Source organism: Amblyomma americanum, chromosome 7, assembly GCF_052857255.1.
Source record: "Amblyomma americanum isolate KBUSLIRL-KWMA chromosome 7, ASM5285725v1, whole genome shotgun sequence".
NCBI lineage: Eukaryota > Metazoa > Arthropoda > Arachnida > Ixodida > Ixodidae > Amblyomma > Amblyomma americanum.
This window is the reverse complement of record NC_135503.1, coordinates 55,189,336-55,206,273: the sequence shown is the minus strand read 5'-3', so window position 1 is coordinate 55,206,273 and position 16,938 is coordinate 55,189,336. Positions and strand designations below refer to the sequence as shown.

At 43.8% G+C, this 16,938-nt stretch overlaps 1 protein-coding gene across 2 annotated transcripts; it reads left to right on the top strand.

Moving 5' to 3' along the window:
* The first annotated feature begins 11 nt into the window (after positions 1-11).
* Positions 12-16,634, top strand: Ssadh (succinic semialdehyde dehydrogenase). Of its 2 annotated transcripts, none has more exons than XM_077632249.1 (11): positions 12-169; positions 479-610; positions 847-969; positions 2,113-2,196; positions 4,243-4,413; positions 5,976-6,236; positions 7,898-8,041; positions 10,406-10,564; positions 12,915-13,084; positions 13,787-13,845; positions 14,850-16,634. In XM_077632249.1, the coding sequence occupies exons 1-11, from the start codon at positions 137-139 to the stop codon at positions 15,056-15,058; spliced, it is 1,545 nt and encodes a 514-aa protein (XP_077488375.1). In that variant the 5' UTR covers positions 12-136; the 3' UTR covers positions 15,059-16,634. The 2 variants fall into 2 exon arrangements, with proteins under 2 accessions (XP_077488375.1, XP_077488376.1); XM_077632250.1 differs by having other exon boundaries at positions 56-169; positions 2,113-3,597.
* Positions 16,635-16,938: the final 304 nt, after the last annotated feature.

The window sequence follows — 16,938 nt, the reverse complement described above, 5'->3', positions numbered from 1 at the left end:
TCGGCAAAACTGCTCATAAACGGTGCAATGGCTTTGATGCGACGACGTAGACCTCGGGAATAAGTTTTTATTATCTGTCGTTTACCCTTGATTAGCATCTCGGACTGGGCGTGCAAGGACCATCGGAAGAAGAAAAATGTCGCTGCTCCTTCGCAATGTCAAGCTACTGGTACGTACTTCCTCACGTTTGTGCAGAGCGTCGTCACGAATACGAGTAGCAGACGCTTTTTACACGTTGCTCGAGGCGATTGTTCGGGGCGTGACGCTATCTTGACAGTTTATCGAGAGTGTCGGGTTAAAACAAAACACTTTGCACGCTCAGCTCGCCTGGCAAAAGTATAGTTTGCCGTGCAGCACTAAATGTTCATTTGAAAAAAAGTTTCAGTGTGAATTAAGATGCTACTGTTATAGCGAATTCCGGCTCTTACAATGTTTTTGCAATGACATTACCGCGATTCTTGTACGCTCTTGGCACTAGCGGATTCCGACGTTGGCGTCGTCAACGGGAATGGCCTCCATGGTGCGGCAGCAGCACAAGTACGCCTTGGTGCACGAGAAAGCCTTCATAAATGGCAGCTGGCGTCAGTCAAAAAGTGGCGCTACTTTCCCGGTAAGAATTATGACACATATATAATGTAAACCGTTACTGGTTAGTCCGAGTTTCTCGCAGGCTTGTAACTGCAGAGAAAGCATCTTTTACCGCGTATGTCGAGCAGATCACAGTGCTTACAATCCCTTCACCCTGCATGCAATCTTGTGTGTATGCTCTCGGTGCATATGCACATGAGGACATCGAGAGCATGCATCGAATGCAGTTTCGTGTATATAGTGCGATTGTCGTTACAGGTATTCAACCCAGCCAACGGAGAAGTGGTTTGCAATGTCACTGACTGCTCCGCAGAGGATGTTGAAGATGCCGTTCAGTCGGCTGGCGCCGCTTTTAAGACGTTCAAGGAGACCACAGCGAAGGTATATGTATTGGGTCCCCGTCCCTTTACCTTGTTCTTAAAAAAAAAAAAAGTTGATTATGTATTTTGTATACCGCTCCTGCATATGTCAGTTGTATGTTGTATTTGTTGTTGTGTTTGTCGTTTTTCTCAATGTTACTCGGTGAAAGTTGTAAATACTGAATTAATTGTGACAGTGTCTACCAACTGCCACTACCTGTATCATGCCAGAACTTGAGATGCATGCTTTCTTTGGTGTCTTCAAGCCCATTGACCTGTCATGTAATTCACGGTCACAGAATTGGCTACATAGATGTATTACAGTTCATGCTTTATTACAGCTATGGAAAGCCTTGCAAATGGATCTTGAGTATACTAAATTTGTGGTGCCTGCTCACAGACTAATAACATGCTCTAAGCATCCACTTTTTAATGGTAGCCATGCGCATTAAAGGTGGTAAAAGAATGGGCACAAAACTACCTTGGAGTAGTGGACTCCTTTAATATGTGCCTTAAATTAGCTTGTCCACTGTTTTCCCTTATGCTACATGTGAACTCAATGTGAGATCTTCAGGCTAACAAGTGATCGACATTTGCTAATATAATCGCTGCAAGGCTGCAGTTGGCTCTCCGGTAGGCCACCATCTTTACACGGAATGGTGCTGCATTTCAGAAGCAGCTTTTCTTTATGTATCCCAAGAAAAAAAGGAAAACAATGAACACTTTCAATCTATACTGTTATAAAAATCTGGTCACTCCAATAACCCTTTATTACGTTGTGAAGCTAATGTTTTAAGATTGTTCTTAGGAGGTGGCCTTTAAATCTATTCTGTTCAGAATGATGGATCGTTTATTCTGTGTCTGTGCCGTAGTGGCTCAGTGGTTGTGGTGCTCACCTGAAAGACACTGGTTTGATCCCGACCTCGGCGGTCGCTTTTCGATGGAGGCGAAATGCTAGAGGCCCGTATACTGTGAGTTGTCAGTGCACGTTAAAGAACCCCAGGTGGTCGAAATGTTACGGAGCCCTCCACTATGATGTCCATCATAGCCTGAGCCGCCCTGGGACGTTAAACCCCAAAACCATTACTCTGTGCCTGTAGTGCTAGCTAAGAGAAGGAAGACGGAGCTAGAATTTATTCATTGTTTTTCTTTTTACTTCTTGCAGGAGCGCTCAGCGATGCTACTTAAGTTTTTCGAGCTCCAGAACAAGCATGCTGAGGACCTTGCCAGACTCATGACTGCAGAAAATGTATGATGCAGTGTTTTAAAACTTTTCCTTTCTTAGTTTTTAGTAGTGGCGTTGATAGGAAGCACTCAGTTTTACGTATCTGATATGAAATGCTACTCAAAAGGGTTGACTAGCTGTACACGAATGATTATAATAATGCCATAGAGCTAATGTTTAGGTTCGCTCTGGAAGCTGCTTTTAATTTTTTTAGCTTCATTCTCTAATATCTGGTGAGGTGCAAGTGCTTAGAACTGTGGCCATGCTTCTGTTTCCACTGCTTTGCATGTTTGCAGAGCTTATGATTAAATAGTCACAGTCCCAAATTATTCTTTTCCTGCATTCCTTGTGCTTTCTCATAGGCTGCACACATCTATGTTCAACTGTTCATTCTCAAGAGTACCATTAGCAACATTTAACATTGAGAAATGGAAACAGCTGCTGATAGAACACTTCAACCTAGTCTCAATTGCTTGTACAGAAGCCGCCGCGGTGGCTCAGTGGTTATGGCGCTCGGCTGCTGACCCGAAAGACGTGGGCTCGATCTCGACCGCGGCGGTCGAATTTCGATGGAGGCGAAATTCTAGAGGCTCGTGTACTGTGTTATGTCAGTGCACATTAAAGAACCTTAGGTGGTCGAAATTTCTGGAGCTCTTCACTACGGCATCTCTCATGAGTCGCTCTGGGACGTTAAACCCCCATAAACCAATTGCTTGTACAGCATGCATGTTCCTAGTCTTGACATGGTCATCTTGCAAAAAACACTTGTTGCAGGTGTAGCAGTTGTGTTTTATGTGGCATGTGTCTTGTTGATGTACACCATTGTGCATTAAATGTATATATCTTGCTGTTTAAGTACGAGCTCAAACAGAGCTGCTTGTTGCTAACAAACACTCAACAGATTGGGATTTTGTGTTCACAGTAATTAACCCTGACTCTCTTCTTCAATTAAGTAAGCCAGTTTCATTTCGAATCCATATTTTTTTAGCATTGCAGTTCTTTTTCCAAGCAGTTGCAATGTTTGTTGTGCGATTTCAGTCTTTCAGAGCCTGCATAGAGAATTGCTTGTAATGCTCAGCTACGCTTTACCAACTCCAAGCATTTTCTAATTGCATTCGCTTAGCATTAATTGTTTACAGTGTTCTTGGTTCGTATCATGCGCTCTTTTCTATGCACTGTTCACCATTATCCCCTGGAGCATTGTGACCAAAGGCCATCTGTCTCGTGTGTGATAATTTGTGTCTTAAGAGCTGATTTAGCTGTGGTATGATAGCTGGGTTAAAAGTTCAAGCAGTTCCTAAGGTTCTAAAGCATTTGTTTCTCTCATTTTACGTCGAGAGCCATTTTATGGAGTGCCCCCAAGCCGAGCTTCAGTGTAATCCAACGACCAAGCCACCACGACACCAGAGCTGTCGTGTACCTAAGGTAAGACAGAACTAAAAACAAGCAGATGGCTAAGATCAGATGGATATAAAGAGATGCAGATGGTGGGAGCCAGACCTGGTGTGACGCCAAAACTTTTGCGTAGCCTGACGCCAGAGCTGTAACGCGACCTAAAATAAGAAAAGGGAGAAGCAGATGGTGGGAACGAGAGATGGTGCAACGCCAAAACCTTCATGTGGTCCAAGTTAGGACTAAGAGCAGCAGGTGGTTGTGCCATGTGCACGCTCAAATTGTGGTTCTGTTTGTGCTGTGGCCAATGGAGATTGTCCCGCCCGCCGCCTACCTCAGCACCGTGAAAGTCGTTGCTGCAGAGAATCCCCTGCCATGCATGAAATCAGAGAAGAAAGAAGTTACAAAATACCACCACCTGCTCTCACTGTGCATACTTAGCACAGCATAGCACACCTGTGTTTATTGTAACTGCGCTGTGCTATGTAAGCAAAAGAGTGAAGCAGCAGAGCGAACCGGCTCTCGCTGGGAATTTAAGCACTAAGCAGCAAAGCTTAATACAGCCTTCTTTTTTTTTTTTAATTAATGTAGCATCATTGTGTGGAGGGATAGGTGATTACAGGTGTGCGCCAGCTCACCAAACCGCATTTGACGGAATGCCATTGTTGCCTACTGCAGGGTAAACCACTGGTAGAATCTCGCTCGGAGATCGTCTATGGAGCCTCTTTCTTGGAGTGGTTTGCTGCTGAGGCCCGGCGGATGTATGGCGACTATGTGCCTGCGCCAGTGAAGGGGAGGGAGATGGTCTTCATCAAGCAGCCAGTGGGCGTGACAGCCATCATCACCCCGGTACATTTGGCCTTGTCTGTTTGCCGGGCTTGCTGCTCTTTTTGCGGCGACGACCATATCAAGGAAGTTCTCCAATGTCGGTAACAGCCTATGACGGGGAACAGAATGGCATCTTGAGACTGTGATGTCGCAACATTATGTGGTGCTCTGGTACTGTGCAGTGTTGGCGCTTTACCATATTCATCATCTCATCACTCACCACCATTGTCACTCACCTATGCTCATCATTGTACCAGCTACATGCATTTACTATCACTATGTCACACAGTTTCAACCGCATGATTTTGTGACTCCACAAGGTTATCACAAGTATTGAGCAGTGTGAAAACATTGTAGCTATGTTTTGCAAAAATGATGCAGCTATTATATTGTAACTTCGTACATTGAGGGTAAAAAAAAGAATTGAATTTTCAGTTCTTGGTGCTGCTTTGAATCTTTCATGCTGTGGTGGATAGTTTGGTCTCTATCATTAGAGTGTCACACCTGTGTTGATATTGTCAAATTGGGTTCAGTTCCTCTCGTGAGAAGAAGGGTTTTAAGTATCACTGAGGTGTTAAGTGTTAGAGAAGCTACGGAAAACTCTGTGGTCTCTCAGGCATTAAAAAAAAAATGCATCATTACACTTCGTTTTCTTATGGTTATCTTCAGTGTCTTAGGCTGTCTAAAATTCCTGCACATGTTTATTTTTTACCAGCATGGGTAAGAAGGTATGGAGTCAATGAGGACAGCTGTTATCACGCCCTATTCTCAGTGCATCAGTGATTTACATATTTTATATGTGCATGATATTGAAATGCATTCAGTTTGCTGCATTTTTATGCAACCTTTTATTCTGAGGACATGAGTATTTGTGATTGAAAGAAGAAAAGCTTGCATTTTAGCGAGTGTTTTGACTTTCTGTTTGGTTTTAGGTTCTGTAGTGAAAAGGATAAATAAGCACATGTTGTTCCTCCTGTGACTGAAAGCCTGAGTTATTTTATGACCTTCCTGCCACATTAGGGGTGCACCATTTAAAATTGCTTATTGAGGAAAGGAAATGGTGCAGTAACTGTCTCACATATCTCGGTGGACACCGGAACCAAGAGAAGGGATAAAGGAGGGAGTGAAAGAAGAAAGACTGAGTCTGAGTACCCAGGTGGGATGTTAGTGCATGTTAAAGATCCTTAGCTGGTCAAAATTATTCTGGAGACCTCCATTACGGCGCCATTTAGCCCAAGTTCCTAACCTGTGTTGTGCCTTTTTCCATCCTGGTTGACTGCATTGCCTCTCCCCGTCACATAATCTTGAGGAGGGACCCCTTCAACAAATAATAAGCTAAAACACTGGCGCTAGCTATGCTGGGGTCTCCTTTGCAGGGACAGAGTTTAGCATATCATTCTTCCCAAGTCCGAGCTGTTGTGGGTGCTCTGCAAGTGCATACAGGCAGCTTTCCTTGGCAATGTGATTGCACACAGATTGTGAAGAGTTGGGCAAAACTTGACAGGCTGCAGTGGTGTCCTGTTATATTGTGCAGTGGGGTGCAATGGTGCCACTTTTTTTTTCCTCAATGTGTGCCCATGCAGTGGAACTTCCCCAATGCCATGATCACTCGCAAGATTGGCGCGGCGCTGGCAGCAGGCTGCACATGCATCATCAAGCCCGCCCCGGATACTCCACTCTCGGCACTTGCCCTAGCCCAGCTGGCACACGAGGCAGGCTTCCCACCAGGCACGGTGAACGTGCTGCCCAGCTCTGAGGCAACCACGCCTGGCCTGGGCAGGGCTCTGTGCGAGCACCACCAGATTCATGCCCTCTCCTTCACGGGATCCTCGGCTGTCGGGAAGGTGGGGGCACGGCATGCCGCTGGTTGCACTTATGTTGGTTATGCAAGTTGCATGGTTACCATATAGGGGTAAGGGGAGTTTTTGTAGTAGTTGCATTATTCTGTGTAGCTGCTGTGAAGCTTAGGGCATTCGAAGTGTACTTCATGCACTGAGCAAGAACATCCAGGATTACAATGGAGCACTTTTGGAAACCTGTTAGTGAGTTAGATTGGGGTGTAAATTTGTTTCACTTTTTTTTTTACTCTTTTGCTCATTTAGGTATTGGAGGGAAGAGTGGGTTAGCGCCAGGAGGGCGACACATAAATATGCCTCCTCTTGTGCTTGTCTCTGCATACTCGGTTTACCCACATTTCAATTGCAGCAGCCACGCTTCTTTCTGTTTCAAGCTCAACAAAATTCGTTTAATGTTGATGTACATGCCTCTGAGTATAAAAAGTGATTACATGATAGTAATTAGTCTCATCTCTAGTGCTCATGCTTTGAAGGGACACTGAGGACTAATTCAGGTCTGCCTATATCGATAGACTGCGGCATTCTAATCACAAAAACTGTCACCTAAAATGGAGCTTTTATAAGCTAGAAAAGACCAAAAAACGAAGTGCAGGTGTCGCCATTACCAGCCCATTTCATGAGTAGAATGCATGCATTAACACCGGTTTTTGGTTGCGTATCCCAAAGGCTATACTACATCACCAATCACTTCGAAGTGTCGGCAACCTGTCCTTCTTTGTGTAGACGTCACAAGTTTGAATCAAGTGACGGGAAAATTTATTGCGATAGCATTAGACTTCACGTCATCTGATTTTGCACCCGTTATTCACAAAAGTCAGTGATTGGTCGAGAAGTCGATGTCGCAAGGTCACGTGACCTCGTGACGTCATTACAGCCTGCCCACTGGGTTGTAAGCAACTTGCCCACCGTGGCATTTCACATCATGTGATTTCGAGTCCTGTGTTAGTTGCAAAAGTCGCTGATTGGTTGCAGGGGCGTTGACATCACAAGGCCGTGTGACCGCAGTGCTGGTCTAGTCTTTTCCCGGGCAACCCTAAAAGGGCAAGACAAGCAGGTTAGAATCGGTTGGGTGGAAGGTGCCGACGTAATCGTCTCCCCTGTTGGTTCTAAACCTGCTTGGCATGGACAAAGAGGCAGAAGAGATGCTTGAAGAGGAACTGCATGAAGATATACTCAACGCATGATTATGTTTGTGCCAGTAAGGATATGATTGCTAATGTAGTGAAAGAACTGGCACAGACACAGAAACATGTAGCAGCAACTTGCTTCTAATGCTGTCTTATTGTAATCTTGAGGATGATTTAATACTTCAATTTTCTCAGCTGGAAATACATTTTTTGCTGCCGGAAAAATGTCAGCACACCCGGGAAGAGCCAGCTAGAGAATCGTTTTTTACTTAAAACAATAGTAATTTGATGGACTTATCCTCATTGTCTCTTTACCCTTCACATTGGATATGGCAGGGCACCCATTCTTTCAACTACTCCACTCTTAAGTGTTGCTTCACTAGCACTCACACATTCCTCTCTCTAATGCCTGATTAGACATGAGAGTAAATAGATGCTCCGAGTTTACATCGCAGCAATTATTGTGTCTTTGGGCAGGGGAGTGTTGACAAGATGGGCCGTACCAATTCTCTTTCCACGCAGCTCCTGCTTGAGCAGTGTGCCCAGAGCGTGAAGAAAGTGTCACTGGAGCTTGGAGGGAACGCACCCTTCATTGTCTTTGACTCGGCAAACCTGGAGAAAGCTGTCAATGGGGCCCTGGCTTGCAAGTTCAGGAATACTGGCCAGGTTGGCTGTTGACATCTCTCGTCTCTCTCTGCCTGTGTACACAGCCTACCCCTGGACAGTTGTGCTCATGCACTTGTGTCCATTTCTCTGCGTTTGTGATGTGTGCATAAAATGTGCAGGTCACATAAAAGGTAAACAGAACAAGATTGTGAGATCAGAGTGTGTCAAAGTGCTCGGCGTGCATGACATTGTGAACTTAAAGGGCCCATGAAACGGTTTTGAAACTGGTTATAAAATGTGTGCGTTGTACAGAGTAAACGCCGTTGAGCATTATGGCACATGCGAGCCCTCGAAAGCGAGCTAATAATTTACCAATTTTTCAAAAATCACCGTTCTCGCATCTGATGGTGATGTCCAAAGCTAGTCTCTCACACAAATCCTGCCATGCTATGTCATGTGGCTCGCGTGATGTCAGTCATGAGAGGCTGTCAATGGCTTGACAAAAACCACAATGACATTCATAGATGAATCAGGCAAAGGAGGTTGGGTGGGGTGGGGGGCATGGCTGGCTGGAGACGATGACGTGTTGCTCCCTTCCAGTCTCCCATCTATTGTTGTGCCTTGATGGGGGATTGAGTGGCCCAACAGAAAGTAAACAACTGAGCCAGGTGATGTATTTGTGGCTGGAGAGTAGTCCCAGCCTGTAATCTTCTTTTTTTTTTTCTGGTTCACTCCAGTGTGTGAGCTAAGAAAGAAAAGGACAAGGGTCATTTTTAATTGCCAATATCTGTGGTGCTGCATAAGCTAGATCAAGAATTTTTGCGCAAGGATGATGGGCGATTGAATATCTATCAGTCTTTGCCTTTTTTTAGCCTTGGTGCTCACCATTTCAGGGGCTTTTAAACCGGCATAGTGTCTACACCTGATTTCTTTCATGCCCTATTTGTGCTACAGCAGGATAATACAGTGCCTTTGGATTTTAAAACCCGCACAGGCCAGTTCAGTTAGATCATGAATCCGTGTTCTCTTTACTTTTTGCACTTGGCTTTGCCTCACTTTGGTTTTATCTTTGGTAAACTGTTACTAACCCTCTTGTTGTTTGTTGTTCAGTTTGTTGTTTAGCTTCAAACAAAAGAACACAATAACACCATTGTGAGTTAGGGCAAAAACTCAGTTCAGAAACAAATCTGAAATGGGCCACTACTTTCTTTTGCTATCAGGTATACCTGCTATACACAGGGACGGCTTGTGCCAGCTGTTATGAGGGTAGTTTCATGTAATACTCAGTGAGCGGCTGTCGACTTTAACTGCAGTTGGGTGGTGTTTAGTATGCAGTGGCGTCACCTGTTTTGGATTTTTCAGTAGCACTTGAGTTCAACTGAGGTCAGTGGCTTCTCTTGAATAGGTCAGCTGACAAAATAGTGGCCAATGGACCTACGCAGCATAAGCCAAATCAGGAAACGTACCTTGCTGCCACTCAAATGGATGGAAAGAGTGTTGTTCTCACTATTGTGCAGTATTCGTTAGACAGATGCTTCCAAGTATACAAGCATGCTAACTGGAGTCTCAAGCACTGATGCTGAACATATACTTCTATCAGGTTGATGTCTTGACACTGTACTCTGTTCAGCTTTAGAATACACAAGGTATAAGGCTTGCACAGAAATTTCAATTTAGTAAAACAAGGTGTGAAAGTAAAATAACAAAACATAAGCACTTCGGTAGTAGGGCACACGTGAAGAGAATGTGGGATTAAGCGCTCTAACTGAACTTTGAGGTATGTGCCTTTGCAAATGCAGTAGAAACTGCCATTTAGATTGCGCATGGTGTGTATGTCAAATCAAACTTATGCTTTGTATTTCTGCTGTCTACAAGTGTATTGGAAGGGCACAGGTGACCATTGCAGCTAACAGTATGTTTAATGTGGCATTTGTTTCTGCTTAATTAGCTTAATTAGAAATAATGGTTCATCAAATATCTAAGGTATGTAAACCTTTCCAGTTAGAAGGTTGTATGGCTTGAGGCGGAGAATCTAATGCATGGAGTAAATCTTTGCGAAGATATTATCATTCCAAAAGCTTTTTTTTTCAATTCAAGAAATCAGGTACTTGAAATGCCAGGGGAGTGTGTGGTCGCAATCACTTGCTTGTGTCGTGTGTGTGCACCTGAAAGCATTTAAATCGCGCACTTTTTTTTTTAGTATTTCGGCGAAAAGCTTGGATGATAGCAGAGCAATTGCGCTGGATATACTAACATTACATTTCTCTTTCTCTGGCTTTCTACAAGTCCCCCCAAAATATGGTTCGGCACATTTGGGGCGCCCTGTTTGTTTTTGTGTGCATGCACGTGAAATTTCATGTGTGGCAGTGATAGTAGCTAGAGCCACCACAGCACGTTCAGTACAACCTAAAACTGTTTTTGCAGACCTGTGTGAGTGCCAACCGCATCCTGGTCCAGGAAGGCATACATGACAAGTTTGTTACTGCCCTCGCGGAGGCCATTCAGCAGAGGATCAAGATTGGCGACGGATTTGAGCCTGACACAACTCTTGGCCCACTGATCAACTCGAAAGCTATTGCCAAGGTTGGAACCTTTCCGAGCCTTTTATTCTGTAAAGATAGCTGCTGCCTTTGCTGGAAGGATTGTGTGAGGTTGTATTGAAAATGAAATAAGTTACTGCAGTGTTCTGTTTTGTTGGGGGATTAACTCCTGCACAGTGTCTACGTCTCTTCCAATGTCCTTCTGTTTTTCGTGTGTAAGATTTCAGCTTCTGATGTTGTCGCATGCAGCATTGTCTTCATTCATTTAAAAATTAAATCTTCCTCCTGGGCTGTCACTTTTTAATTAGGCAATGGAGTTGAACATTGTTTTTGAGTGAAAGTTTTGGATGTCTTCTTTGTGAGGAGTATGCCACTTTTCAGTATCGTCCCCATCAGCAGCGATGCATTTCCACTACTGGTGTACTAGCCTTTGTATGCTACAGTAGACTATAATGAGTAGCTGAGGGCACCAACAACACACTGCAGCGGTGACATCTTGGCTTGTTTTGAAGCCTGTATATTCTCTTCGCATGATCACTCATCTTAGGAAACAGCCAGAGGTTTGATGGTGTGAGGTTCAGGCTGTGAGGCGGGCGTGTCACAACAGCCGCTCCTAGTCTTCTACCGAAGCATGCAGAGGCTAGTGCACCGGTGAAGAAAATGATCATCGCTTGTGTGGACTGCATCAGGAAGTGGTGCGTTCCTGGGAAAGAGGACATCGTCTCAAAGTTAGTATTGAATGTAACATCTTTCCGCGAAAAAAAAAAGTTACAACCTTAGAAGCAAGGCTTATTGAACACTGCGAGGGGTTTTTATGTATTGAATGCTGCATACTTATCAGAAATCCTTGAGGAATTGTTAGGTGAGGCATTGAATCTGTCATTGAGAATTTGAGTATGGATGATATGCTACATGATGCCTGATATTTTTTTTTTTTCTGAGTGTCTGTCTGAAACAGGTCTAAAACAGAAATGCTAACTTGTCACTAAATACTCTGAACGGTTGTCTCAGAGTGAAGAAAGTGCCGTCATAAAACATGGAAGAGCAGGAAGCAGACCATGCTAATGCTAATATCTGCAAGAGAAAACCAGCTGTCATTTTTTGTACAGAACTGCATAATTTTCATGTGTGCAGAGCATAATATAAATTTACTTTCTTTCAGACTGCCAGAGAAGGTTAGCCTGTTCTTTTAAAGCTGGTGTATTACTGTAGTTTTGGTTTTAAACGGTGTAGCTTTTTAATTCATTAAATGCTGAGCTGATATTTATCAGGCTCAAAGCTACAAAGCTAAGGAAATCAAATGGAGCTTTGGTGCGGAGCTCATAAATCTGCATGTCCATTTCCAGCGTGACGAAGTGAAGTTGCCATGCATAGCTCTTACAACCAAGATGAAAGTGAGGGCAGAAAATCATTGCGGTGCGCATGCTGTCAAGTACTGCAGTCTTGTTGCTTCTCAAAGGAACCGACTACTGAATTTTAAGCACCCAATTTTTTTCGCCGCAATGAAAAGTTTGCTTTCTAAGGTCCTCAATTTCACAGTGGTTTTGTTGGAAACGGTGCAAGTTATTACCAAATATTTTACAGTCAGTGCATGCACTCATTTTTATGTATCCCGATGCTGTAAATCATGGTCAGTGAGCATGGTGGCGTTTGCATGTTGGCAAAAGTGATTTACAAAAAACTAATATAAATATCCCGTGCAAGGCAGTAACTAGACACTTTTAGTAAGAGTAGAGTCCATTTTAGTTTCCCAAAGCTATTACCACCCAAAGCTGTTATGGCACAGTGGTGTACGCCTTGTCAACGAAAGTGTTAGTGAACCGTGGTTGCTGCTTTATCCAAGATATGCAGAACACTGTGGTGTCCTCTAGTGACAGAAGCTAAAAGCACACCATTGGCGACACAAAGAGAGCATTGCTTTTCATCTAAGGGCACACTAGAAATAAAGTGTAAACTATAGCATAACGTGAACACTCCTGAAAGAAATGAACACTTTGCACTTAAAACAAGTCAGCAATATTTTGCCGAGATGTGGCCGCGTGTTGGGATACACTGATGATGGCAAAGTTTAATGGTAAGATGGCATTTATAGTTTGTTCTATGCGATTTTCAATGCCAAATTAGGATATAAGTCCTTGTTTTTTTTTATATTGCAGTGCTCAGTTCTTATAATACGAGGCATGATCTTTTTATTTCCACCGTAATCTCATGACACGTCCTGGTCAGAGGTTGGTCCCTTTAAATGGAAAATTAATTTACCTATACGCAGCATTCGTTCCATCACAGAAATTGCCACAGTTGTGGTCCCTGTTAATGCAGGCTCTTTGTTATTGCTGTTGTCGGCGCGGTTGCGATACTGCTAAAAAAACATTTTCTGGCTTGGAAACACACAGGTTGAACACCACATGACAGATGCCATCAAGAAAGGGGGAAAGGTGGTTGTCGGAGGCAAACGTCATGCCCGGGGAGGAAACTTTTTCGAGCCTACGCTCGTCACAGACGTCACCCGCAACATGCTCGTCTGTGAGGAAGAAACCTTCGGTCCTGTGGCTTCAGTACTCAAGTGAGTGTTGTCATCGCGGGGTCGTACAAAGAATGGCTCTTTGTTTTGTTGTGTTCAGCTGTAGCTGGCTTTTTTCTTTTCTTAAACTTCAGTGTGGCCAGTCTTGTAGGCATTTGCACTAAGCCACAGTGTGTGTGTGTGCTCAAAAGCTGCTGAGACGTTGGAGACTGCTAGATGTGAAAATTTACAGCTGCGTGAATTGAGATGATTAAGAATTTGCTGTGGTTTTGTTTGGCCCTGAAAAAGGAAAGACTGATTTTTGTAATTGGAATAGGGATAGGACTGGAATAGGAATAAAATTTCAGAAATGATGTAGCTAACGTGTGCAGTCTGCCTGGTTGAAGTCCACGCTGCTACTTTTCTGCTTCCACATTTGGCTTTTGTTTCTTTTCGTGTATTGAGGTGAACAGCGCGTACTCGACGAAGACAAAACGGAAGACACTCAAGGACAGGCACGGTGTCCTTGTGCATCTTCCTTTTTGTCCGTGTCGAGTGCGCGCTGTTCATCTCAAAATGGCGTACCAACTCACCCAAGCATCTATTCTTTCATACATTATTCCGCCTCTGTTTTCAGCCTTAAACAAATGTTTGATAGACGCTAAATGATGTTGTAGTGCTGTACATCTTTTGCATTGCTTGGATCAGAATTAATGGCTTGATAATAATGGTGCTTTCGTTTCTTCTGCATTCTTTTCCCGCTAGGTTCAAAACTGAAGATGAAGCTGTTGAGCTTGCAAATTCCACCAGGGTTGGTCTGGCAGGTAACTAATTTTCGTGAGAAGTTAGTTACAACTGCTTTGTTAAAAATGTGAAACAACTTAGTTGTTTTACATTGCTTACTTTGAGTGCAATTTCACCTGGTGTCAATAGTTTGTGGAGCATGCAAGTATGAAAAAAAAAAACACCTGGGCAGGTTGCCCAAAATCCAGCGAGCAGTTGGGCAGCCTGCCGCAAAGCGGACTTTAGACAGACAAACAAACAAGCACCCCCACCCACAAACAAACAAACAAACAAGCAAGCAAGCAGCTAAATGCGGAGAATGGCCACTGTAAATGCTAGTGTACTAAAGGTAAATCTCCTGAAAGCTTGTTCATGTTGTCTAAAAATGACTCGCGCGCTACAGTGCTCTTCTGGACTGCCTGCTTCAGCAGTGACGAAGTTGTTTTCTCATGATTTGCATGGCCTTGGAACTTTTGGTGCCGAGCGCACCTGAAAATGCTCTCAGCTCAAAGATGAATTAAGTAGCATTTACTAGACGCCAACTTTATCTGTGCAGTAGTCCTTGCAATAGCTTCCTTTACCTAAAAGAGAGGTGCTCACAACCGAGACAATATTGGTCAACTCTTTCCAACTCTGAACACTTCCACGCAAAAGAAGTGTGCGGGACGTTTGTGTTATAGAAATGGTAGGCATGTTGTTTACAAAGTGTGGTGGACATGATATGCAACATTTTTTGTCTTAAAGTTTTGAACCACAGTTAAGGCTTTTAGACTGCCAAAAACTAGTCTCAACACATCAAAAGCCCATGCTTCAGAAACCAAAGTAATACGCATGTGCTGAGACACGATTAATTGGTGATATCAAAACCTAATGGAAGTGCTGAATCTGACTGGCACGTCGGCAGTGTTGCCTGCTTCTGTGTCCATTACCTCCCAACTGTGCTGCAGTCTTCTGCAACATTATCAGCAGAAATCTCTCCAAGAGAATTTGTTCGAGCAGAAGCCTGCCATACATGAAAGTGAATGGGTCATGCATTTTGTTTCAGGTTACTTTTACACGGAGAACATCGCCCAAGGCTGGCGTGTTGCCAAGGCACTTGAAGTGGGCATGGTCGGCGTCAATGAAGGCATAATATCATGTGCCGAGGCAGCGTTTGGCGGCGTCAAGGAGTCTGGGCTGGGTCGTGAGGGTTCGCGCTATGGGCTGGACGAATTTACTCACATAAAATATATCTGCTTTGGTGGATTAGAATGAATCTTTCCAGTAGAACCAGGGAGATATGATGTGGCCACTATGGGGACCATGAGCTTTCTGGGCTTGAAAAATGTCCTCTAATTATGAAAACCCAGCATTCAGTTGTGTTCACTGCTAATAGAAAAAGATACATCACTGGAAAAAGGTAAGAATGCCTTTGATTAATCGTCATGGCAGTTCTTTTTGAGACCCTAATTACTACATATGCCAGAGTGGGCTACAGCACGTCCAACCCAAATATACCAAATTTGAAGGGGATCAAGCAATAGTTCAATATTGATAATTTGATATATAAAAAATGGCAATAGAAAACCTTCTATGTAACCTAGAAACAAGCATACATTGCACCCATTCTTGACGTGTTCTTGTAGTGACGTGCTGTCAGCGCTTGCTAGGCCTTTCTACGCCTAATGTGCTTCACATCGATTCTGCAGCAGAGGATGCTTTGGAACTAGCCACTGCCTATCATAATATGTTTGATCCTGTTACCGGTAAACTAAAATACAATAATATCATCAAAACTAAGGTATGGTTGATTTCAGAAACGACTTCGGCAGTGAATGCCAGGCGAAGGGCGCCGCAAGCGCTTAGTTGAGTTGAATTCACTGCATAACAGCGATTTTGCATGGAAAATGAGTACAAGAGACCGCAGGTCACCCTCAGATACTCTTCACATTCACCTTGTCACGCGGTTTCACAGCGCCAGCACCGCCAGCAGCCCTGCAGTGACTGCTCAGCCCAAGCACAGCCCAAACCCAAGGCTGTGCAGTCGATTTGCCTCCACGTGTGAAAAGGGTTTGAAGAGCGCCGTTGGAAGAAATAGCACTTAAAGGGCATGGCACTCAGTTCGATATATTGAATGTTCCGCTCAACACGAGTTCGACATACAAGAACAATAGTGCTGTACTTTTGTATAGGATTGTCAAGGAGATGTTCTGACTGTTCGGTATAAACAGTACTAATCCAATATACCCAGACTCAACTGTAATAGCTATGGCATTCTGCTTCTGCGCACAGGACTGTTGGTACATGCGGTTGGCTGTGACAGTCACATTCCTAGGAAAGAGCATGCACGAAAAACTCATGTTCTAGGGTTTTAGTCCTTGTTAACAAAAAAAAAAGTGATTGAAACTGGCTTATAGTCGTCCACTTTGGAGTACCTCATTGGCTAGGTGCACCCTTGGCTCGTAAATATATAATTCAACGAAGCTTAATTGAGCAATCATGATGGCACTGAATTCTACAAGATGTAAAATTTTCATTCGAGGAGTTACTAATGTTGTGAAGTCGAATTTCAATAATGTTTCTGTGGTTGTCGTGTATTGTGCAACACCATTGTCAATATTCGTGATTATACTTGTATGCGCCATCCAGCGCATCACGGGCAACAATGGAAACTCGACTGTATATTCCCGATATGCTTATGTGAATGTCCATTGTGTTGTATGTATGCATGAATAGCTAGCCAGTTCTTTTAGAAGTCCATACATTATTCCAGGTCGGTCACAGTGCACTTTGTCACTGTTTTCTGACAAAACCGTCTTCCAGTGCAATAAACTTCTTTGGTATGGAGAAATGTATCGTTGTGAGCTGGCTCATTTCGCGATGTTGGGAAACTTAAGCACACACGTGAGGATGAAAAAGAAGCCGGAATTTGCCTATTTGAGCTACAAACAAAAATGTTAGCTAATAAAATGGAGCACAAACGCGCGTTGACACGGCAGCAAATCATGTGCAGACGAAAAGCGAGCGCGCCAAATTTGTCTTCACTTCCATTGGCTAGGTCCAGTCACGTGGACCCGGCTTATCAAGTAGCTCACTCCAGTGGCGGCGAGGAGAAACGCGAACTTGTGCAATCCCAGTTTGTCAAACTGTGAGCG

Excerpts from the sequence above, each read along its gene's own strand:
- Ssadh (XM_077632249.1), top strand. The coding sequence starts at position 137 with ATGTCGCTGCTCCTTCGCAATGTCAAGCTACTG. Across the intron at positions 611-846 it reads AAAGTGGCGCTACTTTCCCG|GTATTCAACCCAGCCAACGG; the intron begins GTAAGAATTATG and ends TTGTCGTTACAG. Across the intron at positions 6,237-7,897 it reads GATCCTCGGCTGTCGGGAAG|CTCCTGCTTGAGCAGTGTGC; the intron begins GTGGGGGCACGG and ends CTTTCCACGCAG.